Genomic DNA, 26,661 nt, shown 5'->3' with positions numbered 1-26,661 from the left:
GCTCTTACATACACCCACACTCTCTCCATCCCTGCCTTTCTCCTGGGTGTAGGGCCATCTCATGTCATGCTGTGCAGTCCAGAGGCATCTCGCCTAGGAAGCAGGGCGAGGGAAGACAGGCATGACGGAGGGTGACAGAGCTGTGCAGCAGCCATGAAAGATGCAGAAAGTTAAAACCAGAAGACTTTTCTTTTTTGGGGAGGGGGGGTTAAGTTCTACTTAGAGTAAAGCTGAATCCAAGGCTCCTTACTTCTCTTTCTCTTTGTTAAACTCTTCATATCTGCAAGTAAAGAGCCGACAACAAGACACCGGGACTTACCGTTGCAGCACCGCTGTACACAAAACACTTGATCCTAAGCAACCTGATTAGCATTCACTCTGCGTTACCCTAGAGTGGAAAAAGCAGTAAGAACCACTTTATTCAGTTTATCTGTCCCAATTCAGTGTGTTGTTTTATTCTTTGGAAAGTCTTCAAATAAGAAGACTCACAATTTACATTCTAATATTTAAAGTTTATATGCACACTAAATGTTAACCTATCTGCAGCAACAAGCATATCTATAATTAAGTAATTTCCTTTCTGTTTTCCTTTAGAAAGTCTCCAGCGGTTTATAGTTCTGTGCAAAATGCTACAAATGAATGCAACTGAAACAATAGAAAAATTCTAAACATCAGTCATGATCACAAGGATGATGGTGGTAGCTTTGGTGGACATAACGCTTCCTTTTGAGGTGTGAGCCATCTGTATGGGTTCTTGCTTTTAATGCGCTGCCAGTTGGAGGCCATTATGATGAATATGCCACCAACACCACTTCCTGAAACTGAGAAATTGTGGTGCAGCTTAATTATGGACAGTTTGGAATAATGTGACATTTGAATGGCATGTAAATGAAGTAAAGGGCGGGGGGTGGGGGGTGGGGACTATTGTGGCAGCTTTGCAATTGTTTTTGATCCCGATTGCTTCTGAAATCTATGTAATGGTATTTCAGGGCACTATTCAAAGCCACATACTGGCAGCAGTGGCTCAGGAGTTAGAGTCATCCACTAATCAGCTCCTCCAGTCTGCATGGTGAAGTTTTCTGAAGCAAGAAACTAAACTCCAGATTGTCCGTGATGTATCTATCGATGTGTGAGTGTGATAAATAAAGGTCTGTATGAATGAGTGGGTGAAAGGGGCTTGTAGTATAAAGCCCTTCGAGTGGTTAATAAGAGAAAAAAAGCACAATATAAATGCCACTCTTTATTGTCTAACCAGGCAGCGATAAAAAGAGTAGAAAAATAGACATTCACATTAGTAATTCATAAACATTCATTTAACTTTTGCAGCGATTTATCCAGATAAAAGTCATCTTATCTCTCTGATTATCTTAATGCAAATAATGGCATTAAGATAACTATCAGGATTTCCTTAACTGGTAGATTTTAGACAACATCATACGCTCACCTGCCTTAATTCTTCATGGCATATATTCAAGGTGCTGGAAACATTCCTTGGAGACTTTGGTCCATACTGACATGATATCATAATACAGTTTGATTTGCTGGCTGCGTATGATCCATCATGCAACTCTTCTACTCCTTTACATCCCAAAAAGTGTCTTTGTGGGTTACTTTTGCCTTCCTCAATTTTAAACAAACCATAAACAATGCAAAGTTTTTGTCTCAAGATTTTTTTAAAAAAAATTACATCTTCTCACTAAATGCAGCAAACATAGTTTTTAAAAAACATAAAACTAGTTTGGTTTATCAATTAGTAAAATTACAAAAATAAAATAGTCTCTGTATTGATGTTTCTAACATAAAATAACTCTTTTATGGAAACATTTTATTTACTTTTGCACAGAAAAAATGTAAACATAACATGCTGAGATGCCATCTTTATTTAAAAGATAAAACTACTGAAAACTAGCTTTATGCTATACAAACATATCAAAAATTTGATGAAATTAGTGTAAAATAACACAAAAAATGACAGAGCAAAAAGGAATTTTACTGTAATTTTACATTGGTTTGTTTATTCATTAACAGATATGTTGTGAAATTACAGAGGTTATCACCACAAAACTGGTGGAAAAATTGTATCAATGTTTTTTTATGAGTGTATAAAATCTGCAAGTATTGTGTCAAAAGGTATCATTACGCTAATTTCACAGTTGATGTATTTCATATTACCAAAATTGGTTTTAGAAAAATAATAACAATAGAAACTATTCAACCAACTCTTCCCTCTCTGATATTAAGAGGAGAGTGGACTTGCTAGCAATGCTAATGGCTCAGGTGATGTTAGCAGTTTTAGCTTTTCAGCTACCTGTACAAAATAATTAGCATTAAGTAGTATGCCTCTTTGGATTTAGACAGATTTATCTATTTACCTATTTAAGTGTCCCCTGTTCCCACACTTGTTATTCTTTCTCTCGGTAGATTCATTATGACTTGTTGATGTCAAGGGCTAGTGAAAAGGTGAGTTTGCACCATACGCATTTTAGGGATGTTCAGAAATTACACTTATATTTACATGAAAACCCTGAAAGATTATATATATATATATATATATATATATATATATACATGTAATGACATTTGAAAATATAGAATGAAACACTTGAGTATATAGAATGAATGAACCTCATGTTTAGAGTTAATTTTTTTCTGAATTTTCTGCCTTTACAAAATGGCATCAGCTGAACTATTTCAGTATTTTATAGAGTTTGACAACTATTTTTTTCTGACAGCTGTTCAAACCACAAATGGTACAAATAATTTTGAGTCTATATTGCGTCAACTTGATGATCATATTTTCATTATTGCAACATTTCTAGCTCCCAGAATATTTTTTAAGGATTTTTTTGTTAAATCTTTTTTTTTTTTTTTTTACGGTGCACATTGTGAGATTTTGTTTTAATAGTTCAAGACCTTATTATGCAGGGGGTGGCTGTGGCTCAGGTAGAGCAGTTTGTGTACTAATTGGAAGGTTGGTGGTTCAATCGCTGCTGCTCCAGATACTGAACCCTGAGTTGTACCCGATGCATACACAGGAGTGTGAATGTGTGTGAATGTTAGACAGAAGGCACTTGGACATAAAATAACATGCTTGCGTGAATGGGTGTGTGAATGGATGAATCCGGTATGTTGTATTAAGCGCTTTAAGTGCTCAAGTAGACATAAAAGTGCGAAGAAAAGCATTATATTAGAACCAATCTGTTCACCATTTATCATGCACCCAATAGTAGTGAGATGCAGACTGTTTCCTGGAATGTGCAAGCATGGGACACTGTAACAGCATAAGGATCCCACAATGCAATGCAGACAAAACACATAATGCACTGAAAAATATTCACTGTAGCTGAGATCCAATGTCAATAAGACTTTAGTTTAAGTGTTCATACTTGATTTTATTGTTTACATTTGTCAATAAATCAGTGGAGCATCTCAAACAAGATCAAATAAGGTTGTTTTAGCCACTGGCAATGTGTCTAAAACAAGAATACATAAACTGGGATGGGCATGCTGGGGACTGTGTCAGATTTTGGAGTTCTAATTTAGACAATACAACACATTCATAAATGAATATCTTACATCATAAAGTCTAAATTATTTTCACTTGTAAGGTTGTTATTTAAATAAATCTAACGTATACTCACTTACTTTCAAAGCAACTGTTCTAATATCATCTAAAAATGAATCTGTCTGACTAAAAGGTCTTACTGTAGCCCCTTTGGTTATAGTTTGGTGACTTTCACAGTGTTGTCTTTGCTCTCTTCCTTTTCTGACCTGCGTGTGAATATTGTCAGGATTACTGGGATGAAAACAAGGCCGTGAACCATCCCGATAAACATAACAAGAAAAAAAATCTTAAAAAATGTTCTAAAGGTGTTAAACTTTGATACAGACAACACTGACACCCCAAAAATGGTGGACAAGCCACCTTGGAGGATGGGGAACCCCAGATGTGTGAGAGCATCCACAGCCTTTGCATTGGGATCCGTCTTTTTGCTGGAGACGAAGGCGTAAGACATGTGAGCGGAGTAATCGACCGTGAAGCCAATGCAGACGGTGAAAATGATCATGGATATGGAATCCAGGCTGATGTCCCAGAGCGCCATGAAGCCGGTCACGCCTACAGTCACTGAACCAATCGAACAAGTCACCAGAAATGAGCAGACAGGGTTAGGAATAAGCAGGAGAGAGACGATGAACATCACAGCTGTGATCACACCAACATTTTTGATCGTGCTGCTCACTACAACATCATACTGGTCAAAGAAGATGAATTTCTGGTTATAGACTAATAAAGAAGCTGCTCTGCAATCAGCTGAGGTGGACCGAAGTGCTTTAAGTGCATAAAGTTCCATGCTGCCACTGTCAATATCAACCATCTGTACGAAAACTCGGGAGGCATGGATGACATCTCCAGTGATGTTCACATCTTGCTGGTAGAAAGGGAATAATTCAAAAAAATTAGGGAGATTTTTGAGGAAGACATCTTTATCATTAAGGTTTAAATTATTTGCCTGCCCATACAACAAATAAGAGTCTAGCCAGGATGAAAAAATGTCTTTATCTACAATGTGGAGCCCTTTAAAGTCCTCCACGCATGCCTGGAGTTCGTGCCGCTTGGTCTCATCCCAGTATGGGAAAGGCTCACTGATAATAACCATCACAGATGGGCCATAATCATAGAAATAATGCCGATCCTTCCTGTTGTATGTGTTAACAAGGGAGTCATCAGCTGCCAGGTCATGAAGCTCAAACCCCTGCTGTACATGGAGGCATCCATAAATGCTTACAGCTAAATATGCCACAAAGAAGAAGATTACCATTCCCTTGACCCAGGGTTTGATCAAAAATGGGCCGTAGTAATCCTTAAAGAAATAACTGACTGGTTGCGTCTTCTCTGCTCCAGTGCTCTTATCAAAGTCACCTCCCACGCAGCAGATGCTGTATAGCTCAGAGCGATTTTTAGGTCTGTCTGATGGGATTCGCTTGCAGGTCAGCCAGTGCCTGTTGCTGCCTTCCCGCCGCCCATTTAAAGCCAAGAAGGCTCCAAAGAAGGTGATGGTGTAGATGTAACAGAATATGATTGAGGTGCTGGTGTACAAGCAGAAGGCCTGCACGGATGGGAAGTAAGACTTGACACCTATGAAGAACTTGAGAACATCGGTCACAGCGGTGATGGTGATGGGCATGATGGCTTCTTTGTAAGTGTGAGCCATCCTCTTTGAGACCGGGTCATTCACATGTGTGTGCTCCCAGTCAGACACCATTATGAACATGTTGTTCAGACCAATTCCTGGAAAAAAGTGATAACAGTTCATGATAGTTTTACGGTACTCACATGACTCACATGCTTATAAATTAATAAAGTCACCACCTTATAAAACACCACTGAAACTTTTTTTATGTTGTCACCTTTATTACTTTTATTACACTTTTAATTACTTGGCTGGTTTTGCACTTCCAGCTAAAAGCTAAAACTAAAGTGTGGAAGGAAAGAAGCCAAGAGTGAATTTTTCTCACCAAGTAAAAGGAAAACGGCGTTTGCGACGGTGATAACAAACGGCACTCCGATGTAAAGCAGCAGGCCAAAGCCAGACAGAACTGCCAGCACAGAGGAGAGGATACCGAAGACAGCCACCCACACCTTGTTCCTCACATTGTCCAGCCTGCCAAGGAGGAATAGATTGTATTTAAATCCATACAGATGATAAAGATAACAGTGAACTGAGGGCAAGGTCCAGTTTTTCTGAACAGCCTGTAAAGGATCATTGTTGGATGTTTTATAACAAAACAACTTCCTAAATATGATCTTTTATTGTGAATGTTCTTACAATTTGTAAAGTGAAGCTTGTAAAAAAAAGCATCTTGTTCATAGTTAATACAGAGGTAGCAACAGCTGACACAATCTGAGCCATAAACCTGATAAACAATAGCTATCACACGTTCTGAAAATGTCACGTCATAAAAAGAGAAACAGAAGGTAAATATATTGACCTGATTGTTAATTATTATCTTTCCCTGTTACCCAAGTTATATGTTATATTCCCTGTTGTTAATTATTACCTGGTTAAATATCCAGGAAAAAAAAATATGCGCCGCCTTAAAAATCTGTGGAATAAGATTATAAAAAATCTACATTTAAGCTAAATATAGTAATGTATTTTTTTTAAGAAAAATATGGAGGATTTCATAAATGTTTTTTAAATGGTATCTTCAGAAAATAATCATTTGGTAAACATGGACAGTTGTATGTTAACCTAACATGTTCTAATAATATTTTTATGTAAATTGAAAAGTAAGTAAGAATTTTACTGATTAAGTGCACAGCGTGTTATTGATTAATTGAAGCTGTTAGTGATAATAAGTCAAGAAACTTTTAAAGACTCTACAATAATACAGAGAAAATCCCTTTGAGAAGGCACTTGGTGACAGTGGGAAGAAAAAACTCCCTTTTAACAGGAAGAAACCTCTGACAGAACCAGGCTGAGGGAGGGGAGGCCATCTACTGTTACCAGATGGGGGTGATGGGAAGAAGACAAAGACGAACTGCGGAAGAGATTCAGAGTAATCCAATGATTAAATCCAGGCTCACGTGATCAAGTCCTGCCTATAAGTGTTGTCAAAAAGGAAAGTTATAACCTAATCTTAAAAGTGGGGAGGGTGTCAGTCTCAGAGAATAGAGGACATTTCATGTGACATGAACTGTTTTTAAAAACACTGTTCACTATACGTTCTTCTGTCTTCAAACAGTTTGAAGATAGAGGCATCAGCTGCTTTAAATATGAAAAATGGAAACAATGTTTGGCTCTGATAAAGGTAAAAAAAAAAAATGCCTCCGATGTGTAACTCTGAAGCTCTAAAGCTCGGTAATTGAGATTGTGTTTCTTCAGTTGGATCATAAATCAAAGCGCAATAACAACTTCTCCATGTACAAAAGATTTAAGTGAGACATTATTACTCTTTACCTCAAGACAAAACTAGGCCAGTAGCTTCTCTCTTTGACTAAGCTTCTGGCTGTAGCTTGATTTTCAACAACCAAGCATGTGAGTCCTATCAATGTTTAATAGGAGGGGTGATAATTTGCACTTGTTTTACAGCAACAGGAGCTGGGCACCTTGTAGTAATCGACTCAGTCATTAACTCCTCTATATAACGAAAGTATTCTAGAGTCAAACGTGAGGCCATCTAATAGCTAAAACTGAAACTAGGTCATGAGACATCCAGATCCAGGCCTCAACCTGACTGAAATAGTGGGACTTTAAGAGAGCTGTTCATAGATTTCAATGAGCTGAAGCAATGCTGCAAAACAATTGCTCATGTTACTTAAGATTATTCATGCTAAAGGTGGTGTTACAAGCTTCTGAATCATGGGGGTGTAGTTAGGTTTCCACACATTGCTTCAGATTCAACTTCAGCTTTTTGTTTGTTAAATTAATAAAGACAATGTTATACATTGATATAGATCCTGGTTATTCTTCACCTCAGGCTGCATTTCCATAGACTGTTAAGGACCAGATTAGTTTTATTGTCCTTAGAATTTAAAGAAGGTCTATTTCTTTTTACTAGAACTGTAACAATGAATTCAAACTTCTTAATCTACATGAAAATAGCTCAAAACAAAAAAAAAAGTTAATTGTACTGCACTACATGTAACCTGACCTGGGTCAGACTTATATTGATAAACTATAAGCGCTCTGCATCCTGGATTTTGCCACTTACTGCGTGACGGTTGCTGATCACTTCTTACCTCAGGCAGGATATCACAGAGACGGTGACAGCACAGGCATAAGCGATGAGGAATAGGGGGAAGCCATCTGTGGCGTGGCTGTCAATCTCATCCTGCTTGGATTTCGAGGTGTAGTAAGACACCTACAAAAGAGCACAGCAGAAGGAAGTCAGCTTGAGCGTTTAAGTCACAAAAAATGATTGCACATGGAAGTCCTGGCAGCTGTTACATCAGTGTTACTCAACAGTTTGGATGTAAAAGGACAGTTCACCCATAAAAGTCAAATATTTAGATTTTTCCTCTGGCCTGTAATGCCTGCCTGTTCCTCCACTTAGACTGTTTGGATTGAATTGCCCAGTTTTTGGAAGTAAACTGTAGAAAAGTTTATCTTCTCATGAATATAATGGCACTATGTGATAGCAGTACAGTACTTTTAAAAGAAACCCAGCAGAAATGTTTCTTGTTCTTCAAATCATACAATGTTAGTTCAACAAGGAAATCTTCAGACCTTGTTATGAGCATGTTTAACCTCCTAAGACCCGAACTCCTCCGTGGCATTCATTTTTAATTTCTCTTTGATATTTGGGAATATTGGGACCTGATGAATGTAAAATAAAGAATTACCAGATTTTTAATTTTTTACCAAATTTTTGTTTCTGAGAAAAATGAGAGCCACATATGAGGATATTGGTCTAAAATTTCGATAGCACAGTGGCAGTATAACATCCTCGTAAGTGGATATCAGGCCCTTGTAGAGCAAAATTGAGTATTTTGGTCTAAACAACCCAAAATGTGTTGTCCACATGTGTGGACGCCAGGTCCTAGGAGGTTAATGTTGGAACACATCTGCCAACTAAAAGAAATGTGTGCATAGTTCCCATTACAACCATTTTCAGGTTATAAATGACTCTATTATTCAGGAATACTTTCTTAATGGCTCAGTTTGTGATTATTCCATTTTTGTAGTTTCCTTTCATCATGAGATCAAGAGCTTGGTCTGCATAGCCGGCAATAAGTCAGACTCGTTTCCAGTGCATGATGGACTCTGCCAGGGCTGCCCTTTGTCACTGATTCTGTTAGTACATTTTATGGACAGAATTTCTAGGCCTATCCAAGTGGTGGGAGGCTTTCACTTTGGTGGTCTGAGAATCTCATCTCTGCTTTTCGCAGATGATGTGGTTCTGTTGGCTTTATCGGGTGATGGCCTCCAGCTCACACTGGAATGGTTCGTGGCCAAGTGTGAAACGGTGGGAATGAGAATAAACACCTCCAAATCTGAGGCGATGTTCCTCAGGTGGAGTGCCCACTCCGGGTCAAGGATGAGATCCTGCCCCAAGCGGAGGAGTTTAAATATCTCAGGGTCTTGTTCATGAGTGACAGGAGAAGGAAGCGGGAGATTGACAGATGGATTGGTGCTCCGGCTGCAGTGATGCTGTACCGGTCCGTCGTGGTGAAGAGAGTGAACCGAAAGTAAAAGCAATGCTCTCAATTTACCAGTCAATCTACGTCCCTACCCTCACCTATTGTCACGGGCTGTGGGTAGTGACCGCAGAACGAGATCGCAGATACAAGCGGCAGAAAAGAGCTTCCTCTAAGAGAGGACTCTGCTTGGCCCACTGAAGATTTAAAAAGTTATTTTCCCCAAAAATATAGGGGGACGACATGAACTAGTTTGTGCATAAAGTGAGAGAATATCAATGTCAAACAACATAAAAGTAAAGTAGTTATTCCTAAATCATATTTTGTTTAACTAAATAAAATGAGGCTTAAAACTAGAATTACATTTCCACATTATGAAAAGGGCATAATAAGCTGTTAAACCATCACTGATAATGGCATTATGAATTAAAAACACTGTAACATGAAATTTTGTGGGGGTGCTTTTGCATGACTTTGGTATTTTTATGTAGTTTTTCCATGCTGTTGGTAAAGAGAACAAACAACATAAAAAAGGACAATAAAAAAAAGAAACAACCACTCAGTGTGGCTGGTAGTTTTCCACTGCTGATGGCACGTACTTGACCTTCATCCAAATTGTCTTTAACTCAAGTAGAACATTAAACCGCACAATGCTTCCAAAATTTACAACTGACTCCGAGCTTTTTTGTCAAAAAGCTTATGGTGGCACATTCCAATGAAGAAAATGTTTGTAGTTTCTAACTCCTTTGAAATCTTTCTGTAGTCGGTCTGTGGTCAAATGTATCTTTCAGTGATCATTTTATGTAGTTTTATTTTTGTGATTGAGGTCATTGTTTTTGCCCCAATTTTTGCAACCATGTGACTGGAAGAGTTTGGGCTAGAAGCACAAGTTTGCTAACACATTTACTGCAAAAACTTTTTTTTTTTCAAAATTTATGAAAGATTTATTAAAAAATAACAATACTCATTACCAAACACAAAAAGCATCATTTGATGGCATTGTTCAAAGTATTTGTGGCTTTTGCAAAGCATTTCATCAGTCATGTGAAAAATAGTTAATTGTAAATGCACATCGAATAAATACAACCAAGAATCTCTGTTTGCGTTTAAGCATTCGGAGAGGTCATGTTACTTGCTTCAACTTTAAAGTTTAAAAAAGAAAATGAATAATAAAAACATGAGTAATGATGTGATACTCACATAAATGTGTTTGCTGTCTGTGTTGTCTGATAGGAGCTTTTTAAATTCTCTCAGCCATAATTTTGAGGCTTCAACTGTGCTTTCCCGATCATCTAAGTAGTAGAAAAGTTTGACCGCTTCAGCATTTCTGACTGAGCCGCTATCATCTGTAATAACACCACCCAGCACTGCACCTAGAAAGAGTGGAGTAGCTTTGTGTATGTGGACTGGATAGGTGATGCTGGTCTGATTGGTTAGACTGTTGCTGAGGATTTCCAGGATGATGTTTGAAACACACTCTCCCTTGGCTCTGGCACACAGTTCATTGAAGCCCAGTCTCCCATTGTCCACAGTGATATCAAGGATCTTATTGTTAAGTGAGATGATGTCCTCTAAAACAAGTGTGTCCAGTAGATTACGGCTGTTCCTGGCCACAGCAATGAGGGATGCAAAGCTGCCCTTGTCATACTGCCTGTCTTCAGAAAACATGGAGTAATTGTAGGGAAAGTTTTCTTTCACAAAGGCTCTGGTTGCCTTTGAGGGTCCTTTAGTTGGCGTAAACTGGCGCTCAAGACCATTGTCCTGTCTTCCCTCGAGAAAAATGAAGCCCCCGCTGAGTGCTGCTGAGAGTAACACAGGAACAATGAAAAAATATAATGGATAGGATCCTACTTTTGACCCAAGATTTTCAAAAAGCCGTGACAGAGGCTTTGTCAGGCAGTCAGTGCGTCTAGAATCCATCCTTAGTCTTGCAGGGCAGTGACACGGATCTGGTGTGACTGCATTCTTATAAAGGGTGTCAAGATAAGCTTAATCCTAATACTTATTGCTTCTAGAAAGAGCTACCCTTGTTCCAGGAAAAACAATATGACATGCAAATTATTCAGTGTTCAGTTTTTATTCTGTGACAGTAAAATGATAAGGCAAGCCCTTAAAATGATAAAAGGAAACAAGCTAATTAGTGAACCTAGACAAGGATGACCAAATGCTGACCTTGCTCTGACTTAATGAAAATAACCAGGGGGGTGAAAAATCCGATTTTATGACATTATGTTGCAACTATACCTGTAAAACTGTGTCATAAATATGTGATTTTATAACTAAATTACTTTGTAGTTGTATCATGTCACTAAAATTACTTAAGAAGACTCAATGCTGAAGACAAACAAGCTCATAAAAAATTAGATTACTTCTTAAATTAGTTAGTCATATTAGGGATTAAAGTATTCCTTTCTGTGAAGACTCTTTTGACATTTTGGAATTCAAAATGAATGCTCAAATCATTTCTGTTACCAAGCTGTAGCTTTTAAAGTCAACTCCCTGTGAACCACTTGGACCTTCCATTGCTGCTGCTATGATGCAACCTGAATGTCCTGTTACAACCGTTTGTACCCACTGACCTCAGCAAACATCATCTTCTGTGTCAAACTGTCCAGAAGCTGGAAATCCCCAGAAGTTTATTCTTACTGAAATGTTGCCATTTTGCCACAGTGGAGAAAATCCAGATCATTGCAAGCACCTCCAGGTAGTCAGAACAGGACATTCAGAGAGCGTATAAAAGTAGTAGGAGGGCTGGCAGAGACAAGAAGTTAAGCCTTTCTTAAGCTTATACACAGTTATACAGGTATAATGCGGTGTTTAGTCTATTTAGATCTAACTCTGTTTCATTTTGCCCCTTGGTGCGGTTCATTTCTCCAGGTGTGAACACAATAATGGCACTCTGGTTTGTGGTACTCTGGTTTATAGTACACTTCTACAATACATTTTGCATCTCAAAATGTACTGTAGGGGTATGAAGGCTTGCAATTAGCTGTGAAATTAACATAAATTTTCTCACACAGTACCTTTGTCATGTACTTACATTTGTTGCTCCCAACCCAGACATATCTGGCCAGTGACCAGACTGAATATTCTCACGTGGTTTGTAGTGACACATTTTGGTTCACTTGGAGTTTTTGTGACCACACAGACTCGTCCACTGAGAATTTATAATTGATTGTAATTCATTATAATATATTTATAATTCAACTGCACGTGCACCCCAGGCAGCGTACTTCAAGTCAACATCAAAGAACTATAACAGGAATGACTATTCGGTCATTGGATCTCCAGCTAACCACACCTGATTGTAACCTAAGCTTCACACTTAATTTACTGTACTGCATTGTTGTCAATTTTGTTATGTATTTGCCTACAGAGAGTGATTTTCAACCAATGCAAACATGCTTCCATGCAGCCCAAGTGCACCTCACTCAACGTGGATGGCACTGGGCATCAGTCAATAGGAAACAGTTAAGGGAATGACAATGAAGTTCACCAGGAATGGGAAAATTGTGAAATAAAACCATCGAAGATCAAAAATATTCTGCGAACGAAGTGCAGGCGGCGCCACAAAATGCCATTGGACTGCCAACATGCTACCACCACTGAACTATAATTTCCCCCATAATGTTTCAAGGGACAACTGAAGGTCAGTTATAAAAATGTGTTTGGAATTTAGCAACACTTGGGCTCTACAAGGTGTGAAAATCCAGGAGGATTAGTTTTACACTTCCAAGCTTGTCTCCATTGATATCATTTAACCCCTGTCATTCAGCTGTCAGTGAGAGCCCTGCCTTCGAGCCACAGCTCATATCTCATCTTGCAGAGGTCCTTCATGGGGTCATCAATTTCTCATTCTCTTGGTGATTCTAGCAGATAGTTGGTAGAAGACTGGTGGAGACATCAGTTAAGTCAAATCTTTTCTTCAACTTGCCTTTTGTCTTTAAGGCTATTAAAGACCGTAAACAATAGACAAACACTGGTGTCTGTTCTTTAGCCCTCAGTTTGCAAATGAGTTGTTCCACTCCAAAAGCTACCATCTTCAGGTGGGTGAGTAAAAGTTGACACTTTCATTAGCTTTTCTCTCCCTCCTGTGTTAGGAAATGTGTTATAGAAAACTAGGACAACCTGGCTTCATTTGATGTTGACGAGCAGTGGTCCTACTCTGAGTTCCTCACCCTACCTCTAAGTGAGAGCACAGGCACCCTTCAAAGAAAACTCATTTCTAAACCAGTCATGACGACCTTTGTAATATCATAATCGTATCATTAACGAAAATCAAATGACGAAGATGAAAACCCAAACCTCCTAAACCCATACAATGTTTATATTAAACTTTATTATTAATGGCTTTCCACCCAAACACTCTCACCAAAGCACGCGGCCAGCTGCCAAGAATTTAACTCAGATCTTTGCAATGGTGGGCGAGTGTTTTTACCTTTGCTTCAGTACCAGTATTTAGTGCCAGAATTATATGCCAATGCTTTCCTTTTTTTAATGTGCCAAGATGGACAAGGATTAACTGTTCCCCCTGTGGGCTTTATTTTTGGCAGAGTGGAGAAGACTCTGAAATAGCATTTATTCAAAGCATCAAGGGACAGTAAAATGACACTGAACCAACGCTAATGACTTTCTGTGGGGATGTTTGAAGCTGCAGTTCATTTATACAACAAATGAGTGTAAAATTTGAAAAGACAGGGGAAACATTCTATATTTTTACACACATTAAACTTAACCATGGAAAGGCTTGCAGTTTTAATTTGATTGTGCCACATTGCCAGCCACTTCATTAGAATTGCTATTGTAAATATCATATCAGCCAATTACATGGTCTCAAGAGAACATGCTAAAGTTCAAACCAAGCATCAGAATGAGGAAGAAGGATCTCTTAACTGGCTTTGAACGTGGCATGGTTGCTGAATCCATTTGGGCTGGTCTGAATATTTCAGGAACTGCTGACCTACTGGAAATTTCTCATGCAATACTTTCTAGGGTTTACAGGGAACGGTCATAAAAAGAGAAAATACTCAGTGGGTGGCAAAAATACCTTGTTGGTGCAGTAGGTCAGGAGAAAGGGACCAGATAGCTTACAGCTGACAGTAAGGCAACAGTAACTGAAATAAACACTTGTTACAGCAAAGGTATGCAGAAGAGCATCTCTGAATGCACAACATGTTGATCCTTGAAGCAGAAGACCACACCGGGTGTCACTTCTGTCACCTAAGAACAGGAAACTGAGCCTACAATTTGAACCACCTTACTTGAATTAAATTGAATTAGCTGAATATTATTGCTGACCATGTCCATCTCTTTATGGCCACAGTGTACACATCTTCTGATCGCTGTGTCACAAAGTTTAAATCATGTCAGACTGGTTTCTTAAACATAAGAATGAGTCACTCTACTCAGATGACCTCCACAGCCATCAGCAATCCAACAGAGCACCTTTTGGATGTCTGGGAAAGAAAGAATTGAATCGTAGATGTGGAGCCGACAAATTAGCAGCAACTGTGTGATACTGATCATGTCAAAAGGGAACAAATGTCTGAGGAATGTTTTTAACACCTCGTTGAGTCTGTGCCATTAAGAATTCAGGCAGCTCTGAAGGCAAAAGGACAACATCACTGCTGATCTGTCTGGCCTGGCCCTGCTGAGATCCTCCTTGAAGTGGGTTTTTTTTTTTTTTTAGTAGCTCCAGTGCTTCACCAATCGTACTCTATCATTTTTAGTTGTGTTTAGTTTAGTATGTATTCTTTTTTTTGGCGGGGGAAAATCCCAGTTCCCAAACCGAATACAGCTGACTGCAGTCGTACAACACTTCCTCATAAACACCACAGGTTAATAAATTACCTGGCAGTGCTGTTGTTTTATAGGTTATAGAAAGAATCTTTATAAAAGCAAGCAGCTAGAAGCAGAAGCACAATCTCAACATGGTCCACTGGATTTTCTTTCTAAACTCCTGCGATGCATTCATTTCTTCTTCTCTTTTCTATTTCCCTTCACTGTTAAAGAGCAGTTTCCATTATGCCAGTGGTTCACATTAAGGAGATGGGAACAGGCTGCTACCTGCAATTATCCTTGCTCACCCAGCCGTGGGTCACTAGGTGCTGAGCGACAGCTGGCTGTCTCGTTCCCTCCACCACTCACGCACACTAACAGTCACACACCTGCACACCACACTCATGTGGTTCCAGACTCCTTCCCACCCATTCTTTACATTCACCTGCCAAGCAGCTTGATTTATAAGGCCAATGTTCAGAGTGATACAAACCGCAGACACATAGGTGACGCACAGAATCAGTGCAGTGTGTTATGTAATATATTCATGCATAGAAAAGCGATCAGTCATCCTGTAAGTGTGGAAGAACAAACACACACACACAATGTAAGCAGCGACAAAGTGATTGTTAAGGAACAATACTGGCTCGGTTAGACTTTTCTGATTGAAAAACAGTGGGATCAAGTTAGGAACGCCAATGCAAGACTAAAGGTTCTAATAATGAATTACGACATTCCCTTAAATAACAAAAGAATAAATAAAAATAAAGGTTTTATTGATGTATGATGTTTGATACAAATTTGAATGGTAAATACAGTTAGGGCCTTAAAATTTGTGTGTTTTGCCCCTTTTTATGCACTCTCAAAGTATGAGTGTAGGAAGTACAAGACAGAGTCATAAACATGACTGTGCTAAAAAATACAAACAATAGCAACTACAGTTAATGGATAATGAAAAGGCAATCAAATGAGCTGATAAACCTTAGATCTAGAAGACCTAATAGGTACTATACACCTACCTGTGATATTAAAGTGTTAACCAGATTACCAGTTACTATTACAGAAAACACTTCTTCTCACTTCCTGCAAAGAGAGACAGTGATCCAGATCAGAGGGCATGCTAGCAAAGTGCTTTGTCAAATCCGGCCTGACTTTCCATCTATTTTAGCAAATGCAGCCATAAGCAATCCTGCAGATCTATGAAACGTATCTTCCCCCTTCTTCTTGCCACAGCTGCTGAGGCAGCACCTGGATTTAAATGACTAGACTCATTTCTGAACGCCTGATGGTGACAGCTGAGGATGGAGAAATTACCCACAGACCTGTTTCTATTCTTTCTCATGTGAGAGCCATCTGGGAAGAATAACTGTAAATTGTTTAATTCCTATATAACCACCACCTTAACAAGTTCACGTGCTGCATTCTTATCATCGAAATCCACAACGATACCATACAGTACAAAAGTCTTTGACCACTTGTAGTTTGGTGATATTTTGTTAAGGAAATAGGAAACAGGTGCAAGAATAATTGAAAAAAGCACAAACTGTACAAATCTAACAAGCTTGAAAGTCAAATTGGTGGTAATATAGCGTGGTCACCGTTACTGTCCAATGCAGCCTGAACTCTTTAAGGCAGGAGTGGGAAACTCGGGGCCTCAGGGGCCGGTGTCCTGCAGGTTTTAGATATCACCCTGGGTCAACACACCTAAATCAAATTACCAGACCACTGGAGAACTTCAAGACATGTTGACGAGGTAATTTAGCCATTTAAATCAGCCGTGTTGGATCAAGGACACATCTAAAACCTGCAAGATACCAGCCCTTGAGGCCTGGAGTTGGACACCCCTGGTTCTAAGGCAAGCTTTCTTGTCACTTTAGTAGTCTTCATGAATAGTTCTCTGGGCATCTTGAAGGACATTCACAGCTCTTCTTTGGATGTTGGCTGCCTTTTGTTTCTGTTCTCAGTCAAGATGATCTGGGCCCTGAGGACACCAGTTAATGATTGATGGCGCTCCATTGTTCTTTCTTCTGTCCAGGCATGTTTTTACTGCACTGGCAGTGTGTTTGGGACCATTGTCATGCTGATAAATTAAGCCGTTGATAATCAGACACTTTTCAGATCCATGGTGGATCAAAATCTGACAAATCAGTTTTGACAAGATCTCCACCATTGGCTGAAATGCTAACTCCAAACAATGACAGAGCCGCCATCATGTTTTACAGATGCCTGTAGACATTCTGAAAGGGGTCATGTTCAAGGATGAACTGAAAAAGGATGAAAAAGCAGTCTATTACCAAAGATCTTAGAAAGCCCTTCAGAAAGGTTGGAGGATTATTGCTCAAGACCACTTTTAAAACAACTGCAAAAAAGTCTAGCTCCTTGGAATTAACAAATCAAGAATCAAGCGATGGATTAAGACTTTTACACGGTGCTATATATGTCAGAAGTCTGGTTTTTATGACAAAAAAAGCATTTTCTAGCTTATCGAGCAACTATTAAACTCCTCCAGGTTTACATGGTCAATACTGGAAAAAACGCAAATTACTAAGAAAAGATGAGGTGAATAAAACATTGCTTTATAATTAAAAAGTGATTTAACAGTCAGATTTTATTACTGCAAAAATGTGTGATTAAAGTAACAATATTGATTTTACACCATATTTTACTGGTATTTGACCTTCCCCCTGCATCTACATCCATATACTGTTAATGAAACGCAGCAGTGGCCAAGAGGTAGACATCCCCATCTAGTGAGCTTAGAATCCAGACTTTTATGAGAAGAAATGTTGCATAATCAATAAAATGAGTAATAAAGCTGTTTAAAGCTCTATTAGAGTATAATTTGTGTAAGATATGTTCATTTTTCTCAATCCTGGAGGCTCAGACAGATTTACCTTTTTAATTTGTCTTTAAATGCATTTTCACAAGGTTGCTCGCTCATTTGTTTCCCTTTATTGACATGTTAATCAAGATTTTAGGTTTTTTTCCTTTGTAATGTGCAGGGGTGCACATAAGTGGTCCGCAGGTGCGCATTCCCTGTCAAAATAAAAGACGCGCACCAGATAAGAAGTTGCAACGCGCATTTGCGTACATATAAAAGGCAGTGTTTTTGTCCGCTAAAGTGGGATGTTCACGGCATATTCTGCACCACATCTCTGTGCGTTCATCATTTGTTTGAAGCCAGCTCACCTCCTGCAACCACTTTTCCGAGAATACGCGCTTCTTTTGCGGTTCGGACTCCTTCTGACATTTCTTTGGAGGTGGAGGAACACCAAAGTAATTGCTTAAAGGAGCTTGCTTCTTCGACATCTTTAAGAGTTCTAAACAAATGTCTGTCCTCCTCCAGAAAATCTTATGTACGCAAATGCGCGTTGCAACTTCTTATCTGGTGCGCATCTTTTATTTTGACAGCGAATGCACACCTGCAAACCACTTATGTGCACCCCTGGTATGTGTTCTGTTTGCAGTAAAAATCAAGTGGATGAAACAAAGAGGACAAAGACAAAGAGTACTTTTGTAATTTCTGGCTAATTACTTGAAATTGGACATCAACAAAAGCTGGGATCATTTTACATAACTTTTAAGAAGGAGTCCTGTATCATGCTCTCCACCTGGTCTACTAGCACACTGTACTCTGCTTCACAAACACTGTGTTTCCTCTTGGCACTTTCTTTCAGGCATTTTATCATCTCTCTGTGCATTTCTGGTCTGGATGCAATAAGTTCCAGCTTCTTGAGCTGCTCAGCGGGATCCTCTGGAATATTTGGGATTTGTAAAGCTTTGAACACAGCGGGAGCAAATTTCCCATAGTGAGCCGTGGAACAAAACACCACGGGACACGAGCCATCCTGCAGCCTATCAGCGACGACTTTAGCCACAGCCGTGTGTGTGTCCATGACGTAGCCCGTCTGTGTGTGAACTCTCTGGATGGCGGCCAAGCAGTCATCCTCAGAGCACCAGCCAGACAGCACTTCCTGCTGAATCGTGCCAAGAAGAGGCTCGGGAACCTGAAAGTGCTGCTGTCTGTCTAAGCGTGTGAACAGGTCCTTGACAAGATGGCTGTTTCCGTCGGAGATGTGGTAGATAAACCTCTCGAGGTTGGAGGACTTCAGGATATCTATAGCGGGGGAGTGGGAGAGCATCAGAGACCGTCCCCGAAGATCGTACTGGCCTGTGTTGATAAAGTCAGTGATGACACGGTTGTGGTTGGATGCACAGATAACTTTTCTTATCGGGATGCCCATTTGCTTGGCGTACACAGCTGACATGGCATTGCCAAAGTTGCCAGTAGGGATGCAAACATCAATGGGATCGCCGAATTTGATGACACCATCCCTGCACAGATCCAGATAGGCTGAAGAATGATAGACCACCTGAAAGAGGAGAAAAAGTTAGTAAAACTTTGCTTAGTGTTGCAAAATAATACTGCCCTTGTGACTGACTAAAAATCACAGACTTTTAGCATGTAAGTGAATTACTGAAGGACAGCAAAACACCTGGATCAAACTTTTGGTGTTTTCACAACAACAGAATGGGAAACACAATAAAATTTCACTTTACAATAACGTTGTATTCCTGTTTCTGCATTTTAAAGAAATACTGCTTCATTCACAAGCATACTGGGGTCATAGTTTGAAGTTTAGTTCCACTTCCTTGCAGCACAAACCAGAAATGGACACCACTCACCTTCAAAATAAAAGTTTTTTAAAACATGTTGGCTGCAGCTCTGAAACAACTTTTTTTTGGTAACCATAGAAGTCTGCTGGCAACCAAAGCAATCACAATGTTGGCTACGAAAAAGCTTATTAAATTGTAATGTTATAATTAAATGCTTATATTTATAAAAATCAATGTCTTCTTGCAGCGACACTCAGTGATCATCAACCTACCTGTGGCAACAGCCGTGCCCAGTTGATGGAGTTGCCGGTGCTGAGGACTGTGCCGTACTCTACAGCGAGATGCCCTGTCAGCCCCGCCTCCCCAAACATCCTCTTGATATTTCTCTGGCAGAAGTCAAAGTCTGACAGGACGCTGACAGCCCTGGCATTGCCCTCCCTGTAGCTCATCATCTGGAGCTTCTGAATCTCACTCACTCCTCCCTCCGGGAAGAACACCAGGACGCCGGTGCGGTGTCTGTCAGTGCTGCTCAGCCTGCTGAAGCCACTGAGCACTGCACTGCCAGTGTCTCCAGATGTGGCTACCAGGATGAGGTAGTTGCACATGGGTGGGAGGCAGTAGGCGAAGAGCTGAGGCATCAGCTGCAAAGCGAGGTCCTTGAAGGAGGCGGTGGGGCCGTGAAAAAGCTCCTGAATGTACTGATTGTGGGCGAGGTGTTTTACAGGTGCGACAGCCTTGCTGGCAAAGTTTGACCCATACGCCTTGAATATCATTGTTCTGAGATCCAAAGCAGAGACGTCCAGAGGGTGGATGCACTTTTCAAGTAAAACTAACGCTCGCTCTGGGTATGACATCTCAACTAACCTCTGCCATTCGCGTGTGCCTATCTTTGGGAAGCCATTTTTGGGAACATAAAGCCCTCCATCTGGAGCCAGACCCTCCACAACCACATCACTAAAGTATATTTTCTGCTTGGACAATCCTGCGCTATCACATCGGGTTGAAATGAATGTTTCTTCATCACTTTTCTGGTATCTCTCCACAGCTTTCAGCACCTTCTCTGCTACCTCCTCCACTGTGTCTCCTGTTCCACACAGCACCCTCACATCAAGCCATTTCTCATAAAACTGTTTCCTGTAAAGCAAAATGTCCCTCATGGATACCCCTTCCTCCTGGCCCACTATCCTGTTCACCTTCATGCTGGTGAGTCTCTGTAAGATGTCCTCACTGTCCACATCCAGGTAGATGACCAGCCCGCTCTGTTTGACATGCTGCATTGCTTCAGCATGAAGAGGATTAGAGCCCGTCAGGGAAACAACACACCCAGAGGCAGAGAAGTTACACAAAGCTCGACCTTCTTCCTCCAAGAAACACCTTCCGCCAACTGCTGCCAACTTAGCGGCAACAGGTATCTTCCATGCCGTCTCCAAGACGTCATCATCAACATCTATGACAGGGAGTCCCAGTTTGTGGGCCACTATCTTCCCCACCGTAGTTTTTCCTGCTCCCGGAGGACCCATGAGCAGGATGTTCTGGTCCCCCAGGCAGGTGGATCTGGCAGAAAGCCATGATTTTTGTGTAGACAGTGAACTCAGGCACCATTTGGCAGCTCTTATTGGAAGCTGGCTTGTATTCAGTAAACCCATTCAGGAATCAAATGACAACTGCCCTTACCCCTGTGAAAAAGAACATATTTCAGTTTTCTTTCTTTTTTTAGAACAATGGTATTCTAAGATTATAGTACACCTAAATTTACAAGTCAGCATGTTAGCTTTTTGACAGACCTTGAAAAGTATTATATAATCTTGTCACACACCCTAAGATCTTAAAGATAAAAGACACCGTTCTAAAATCATTATCTCTACCATTTAGACAATAACTCTTATTGCTTTTAGATTGGCCCTAAAAAGCCATACCAAAGCTGTAAATATAAACAGAAATTTTTCTGATTACATAAGATGGGTAATAATAAACCTACCAAGCATATATGCAGTTACATTGCAAGTACATTTAAGTGCACTGACAGGCACACCTCCCCTTTTATAGTCACATGCACTGATGTCCAAATATGGTGAAAAGTGTCCCACTTTATGCACAGCATTTCTATGCCTTCTCCCTCATTGTACACAGCGAGAGGCTCTAATTTACAATGGCAGCGAGATGATTATCAGGCAGAAGAAAAGATCATATCTGCTGAAGATATCAGTATCTGATTACTGGAAAGGTGGGGTTAACAAAATATCAGATAACATCATAAAAACAAACCTCCGCTTTGATTTTATACAAGTTCGTAAGCTTGTATAAAACAAGATAAAGTGCATCTGTCCTTCAGATGCCTGATGTGAGAGTTTTAACCTTCACACTTCACACGCAAACATGTGCTTTACCCCATATGCAGTCTGAGGGGGACAAACTAGATAACTCGAATTCATTGCAAGGACTTTTTTTTCATAATTCGTACAGTTCAATAGTGTTCAACAGCAGCATAAAAAAGTCTTTTTTTAACGTAGGTCAGTTTGTTTCATTTAAAATGACCGTTAAGGTATAATTACAGATATCAGTAGCATGTTTAGATTTCTGCTTTCGAAATTTAGAGAGGAAGTTAGCCGAGGAATTTAAAGTCAGCTGCAGTTGTAATTGCCAAGCTCATAAGCTTTGATAAAATATCGTAAAAGGCTGCGATAACTTCTCGGGTTATTCCGGACACTCACAGATGACCCTAAATGAAATTGAATGAGCAATACACTCACGCAAATAACGACTTTCCATAAGCTCCACCTGTTAATAAATGACTTCGTAAATTACGTGATTATGCGATCTTGTTAGTTTACACAAGGAAATGAACTCTTTACGGCAACAGTCTCCACAACAGACGCCATAAATAACTACGGTGAGACTACAGGGACAAAATTTATTTTTATCACTGGAAGCATAAAAAAAAATGCTTATCTATATACTAATTCAGCGACGTTTTAAACTGTAACCCAACAGCTTAGAAGTTGTAGCAATGAATGCGAAGTTGTAGCAAACATCTAGAAAAATCGACAAAACAAAGATAAAATCTGAAGGCAAAGCTGAACTCTTTGCTGCTTTCAAGTCTGCCTCGAAATTGCCCGCCTCTAAACGCCAAACAAACTTCGCGAAAATAGCATATAGCCCTAGTAATCCTAAAGCAAGAAGACAATAATTTATTTATTTTTTTTTGCAATTTAATGGACAACATGAAACATTTTACATTTACAACTTTCAAAAATAACAAGATGTAACCCTAAATGAGACACTTCCCGACCGCTCATGAACGCAACATCTGCTGTTCTTGTTTCCTAGCAACTAGCCGAGTCAAACAAATTTGGATTCGGTTAATGTGGAGAATTTAAGGCTATTAGCCTTCAAAAGAAGCTACGGCACTCTTTAGTTAATCGCCTCTTTATTCATGATGTCTGAAGATGTTCATCCTCCAGAAAGTGCCTTCAATCTCCTTCCAGTGGAAGACAAAAAGAAAGAAAAAGCGCCCAGGTAAATTGCTTCAACTTAGCCCAAAGTACGCAGTTAGCTTTAAACTATTATTTGGGGTAAACAAAACAAAACCACGACATCAGTTTGACATTAAAGTTTTACAAAGTCTTTGAAGTTTTTGTTTGTTTGTTTGCCTGTTTTGTTTTCCAGAAATAGCTAATAAACTTGGGGTAAGTAGTAAATTGTAGTTTTACAGAGAATTTTTATTAAAATAAAGAGAAAAGAAAAACAACCCTATAGCTTTATGTTTTTGTTTGCGTTTTTAAATGTTTGCTTTCAGTTTTATTGAGATTGTTTTTTAGAGTATGTTTGCTCATTTTTATTGAAACGTTTTGGTATCTGTTAAAGGTTTATTTTTTCCTTTTAGGTATGTAAAGAATTAATTAGAGAGATTAGAGAGATTTTATACTTGTTTGATGTTTTAGTAAAGACTCTGGATTCGTGATTCCTTGTAAGCTTTTACTGTGTGTAACTGAGGAGACATTACATGCAAGTAGCTTGACTCCGGGGGTGGGAACCCAGTCCTGTGTTAGGCATTTTTACTGCGTGCATGCGCAGTGAACTGTTCGCTTCGAACAGGTATGGTAAACCCCCACTGATCACTAGAACACTAGTCAGATGTTCTACACTACTGTAAATTTAGATTAGGTCGTAAAACAGAAACGCAGCTTTTGGACGGTATTTTAAAAAATAGTATAGGAAAAAAAAACTCCAGTATTGTGTAATAATGTGTGAGTGAGTGCATTTAATGTTCTTTCAGCAGAAAAGACTAAAAACAGTGATTTATAATATTAAATTTTGTGAGTACAGTATATCAATTCAGTTTTCTTTTATTTTAAAGCATAGTTTTCATTTGTTTTTAATTAAAAAATAATAATTTTCTTTATAAGTTTTTGTAGTGATTGCTTAAACTGATGTGTTGCTTTTTCTTTTTTCTTTTTTTTAAGGTATGTATCAAAATTCAGGCCTGCAGTTATGTTGGAGAGAAAGCTGGTGAAGGAGCCGATAAGGACGATGGGACCTGCCAGAGTGGAGTTGCCATCTCCAGAGAATTTCCTCAAGAAGCATTCGAAAGAGCCCAAACTGCCTGAACGTGAGTTCATCTGTCAGACCGTTTTATTAGCGTGTGGGTTTGCCTTGAGATGGTGAATATGAGCTTCTTGGCATTGCATGTTTCAGAGACTCAGAGCTCCAAAGATGTTCATAAAACCTGCTCTTTCACTGAGAAGAAACCTCCGGTCCCCAGAAGGAATGACAAACCACTGATGGGAATTCACACCAAGAGGGACTTTTTAAAGGAAACACCTGAACTGGTGCCAATGAAACCACAACCTGCATGCGTAGACACCAGCAAGGGGCACAAACAGGTGCTGGAAAACTCAGGGCTTGTCCCAAAGTTCATCACACGAAAGGTATTTTCCTACAGTTGCTACTTGCAGTCTTTTAAATATCAACATAAAGCATGCTAGAATAATATCATGTTTATATTTGCTCATAAAACACACCCTGCATGAAGGACTTTGGTAGAGTACCAGCGTACCTCCAGCGGCGCAGCGAAGCAGAGAGGAGGGCTCAAGAGGAGTATGAAAACTTTGTAAAAGCAGAGCGGGAGCAGAGGGCCATGAAACACATGACAGAGGAGGAGAGACAAGCCATCCTGAAGGTAAACAAATGCAGGGGAACCATGCTGGATCTTACAATTTAGTGGATTTAACTTGAGTTATACAGGGTTTTGAACTTCAGTTACTCACATGCATTAACACAGTGAAGCTGTAGGATGACAGTTAGATTGTTCTCAGTTAAAGTAAATGTTGAGGGTTCTTTGTTAGAGTACAGTTTTTCATTTAAACTTGATTTTTCTATATAAGGACTTACAGTAGGAAGTCAGAAGACTAGCGGGACCATCGATATTTAACTTTAGATCCTTGATTTCTCGATGTGGGCATCATTATTTTGTGTTTAAGCTTTGCCTCGTGTGAATGGGTGATATGGTATCCAGTGATTCATATGGCACAGAACAATGTTAATGTTTAGCCATTAACACGACACAGTGTCTGTCCCTGTGCGGGGTATGAGGCACAAAAACTGAGATCTCTGAGATCATTCCAGCAACATTTTCTGAGTTTACTTACAAAAATGTTCACAACTAAACTTGTATAAAGTGCATGTAACATCAAATTAATTAGAGTTCTCATACTTGTGTATACTGTTTTTTAGTTCAAGAGATTTCTCCTTAACTGCTGCACATGCAAAAATAAACAACAATACACCAAAGCCAACTCTGGCTGCAAAATACCAGTTTTCCTTCCTTACACAGCAGGATTTCTTAGAGAATTACCCTCTGTAACATCTCTGACTGATGCCTGTTTACTCAGAAAAGCCTTGAATACAGATAGTCTGTCTTGTGACATTGATGCGTTTCCTTCCCCAAATCTTCTGTCCAGCGCCTGAAGGAGACCTGGGATAAGCTGCATCACGAGTACCAGGCCCTTCCCCTCATCATCGACACTATGTCACAGAGGGCCACCAAGGACTGCCTCGAAAGGCAAATGAAGCAGCTGGAGGATGACATCGACTTATTCGAGAGGTTCAAAATCATCTACATACCTAAAGATGATTAAACTCAGCAGTGATGAGATGCAATGTAGTGAATGTTGCTATTTGCCCCATTCATGAGGAAAATAAACTTGTTGATTTACTGTATTTTCTTTTCAGTGTCAGTTAATTTTTTTACAAAGCTAATACAAAATACAACATTTTTTTCCGACAAACAACACTCACATGAATTTATGACTTGGGCCACTTCCATATGTAGTCCAAAAACATAAATTTGTTGTGCTGTGTCATGACATGAGAGAAAGTTTTGGCTGATGATGATGAACCCTGCCGTTTAGTTCCCGTGAGATTTTAACAGAGGAAGAAAAACTCAAAACATAAATCAGGTTACAAGCTCAACACAGACTTCCTTTAACCCTCTTGCTCTTTTAAAGCTATCAGGGGAAAGTAGATTACAAGGTTGTTGTTGTTTTCCAGCATGATCTCAGTTTAAACTGAGTTTTGTGGATGAGTGCTGGCAGAAGATCAACCCTTAAAATACTGAAACTATGACTGTTACCTCCTGCGCTCATGTCCCCTCCAACGGTTGACCTTTTGAGTTTGAAGGTTGTTTCATGACCAAAGCCCAAATGATGCAGGATTTTTAAGAGCAATACTAAATTCACTATTTTGAGCATTTAAAATTCTGATATATCAGCCAGTACATTTTTTTCTTTCAGTCACATGTAAGATAAACATATTTTTCTGGCATTTGTTGTGTAGCTGCCAAGAGGGAACTTGCAGAGTGCCCTCTTTGGGGAAAACGGTGCAATGTCAACACTCATATCATGGTTGAACGGTGTTTCTCTGATGTTGTCATTACTTTATAAATTTTCACTTGTCACCCAGTATAAATAGCTAATATCCAAAACCATCAGACTCTATTCACAACTTTTCTTTCACGTTATTTCCATTACTCACAGTTCCAGTTAAATTACTGGAGGACAGTCGACAGTTGCAACGTGACACTTTAATACAAATTAAATGTAAGTCAAAGTGGCACATGAATTTGC

General features: G+C 39.5%; 3 protein-coding genes across 4 annotated transcripts; 1 reads left to right on the top strand and 2 right to left on the bottom strand.

Moving 5' to 3' along the window:
• Nucleotides 1-3,719: 3,719 nt before the first annotated feature.
• On the bottom strand, nt 3,720-11,062 carry LOC134635097 (patched domain-containing protein 3-like). The gene is made up of 4 exons (XM_063484604.1): nt 10,343-11,062; nt 7,745-7,866; nt 5,518-5,663; nt 3,720-5,290 (listed from the first exon to the last, which is right to left on the bottom strand). Exons 1-4 carry the CDS (start codon nt 11,060-11,062, stop codon nt 3,720-3,722), a joined length of 2,559 nt encoding a protein of 852 aa, XP_063340674.1.
• A 7,244-nt stretch (nt 11,063-18,306) lies between these two features.
• Nucleotides 18,307-22,398, bottom strand: LOC134634357 (threonine synthase-like 1). 2 transcript variants are annotated; one of them, XM_063483511.1, is made up of 3 exons: nt 22,288-22,398; nt 19,810-21,213; nt 18,307-19,293 (listed from the first exon to the last, which is right to left on the bottom strand). In XM_063483511.1, the coding sequence occupies exons 2-3, from the start codon at nt 21,181-21,183 to the stop codon at nt 18,490-18,492; spliced, it is 2,178 nt and encodes a 725-aa protein (XP_063339581.1). In that variant the 5' UTR covers nt 21,184-21,213; nt 22,288-22,398; the 3' UTR covers nt 18,307-18,489. The 2 variants fall into 2 exon arrangements, with proteins under 2 accessions (XP_063339581.1, XP_063339582.1); XM_063483512.1 differs by lacking the exon at nt 22,288-22,398 and adding an exon at nt 21,516-21,575.
• A 537-nt stretch (nt 22,399-22,935) lies between these two features.
• Nucleotides 22,936-25,674, top strand: enkur (enkurin, TRPC channel interacting protein). Its single transcript, XM_063483191.1, has 5 exons — nt 22,936-23,053; nt 24,001-24,146; nt 24,233-24,465; nt 24,570-24,716; nt 25,498-25,674. The coding sequence occupies exons 1-5, from the start codon at nt 22,971-22,973 to the stop codon at nt 25,672-25,674; spliced, it is 786 nt and encodes a 261-aa protein (XP_063339261.1). The 5' UTR covers nt 22,936-22,970.
• The last annotated feature ends 987 nt before the right edge of the window (nt 25,675-26,661 follow it).

The sequence above is a fragment of the Pelmatolapia mariae genome, linkage group LG9 (assembly GCF_036321145.2).
Source record: "Pelmatolapia mariae isolate MD_Pm_ZW linkage group LG9, Pm_UMD_F_2, whole genome shotgun sequence".
NCBI lineage: Eukaryota > Metazoa > Chordata > Actinopteri > Cichliformes > Cichlidae > Pelmatolapia > Pelmatolapia mariae.
The sequence above is the reverse complement of the archived record's forward strand: the minus strand, read 5'-3'. Positions and strand labels throughout refer to the sequence as shown.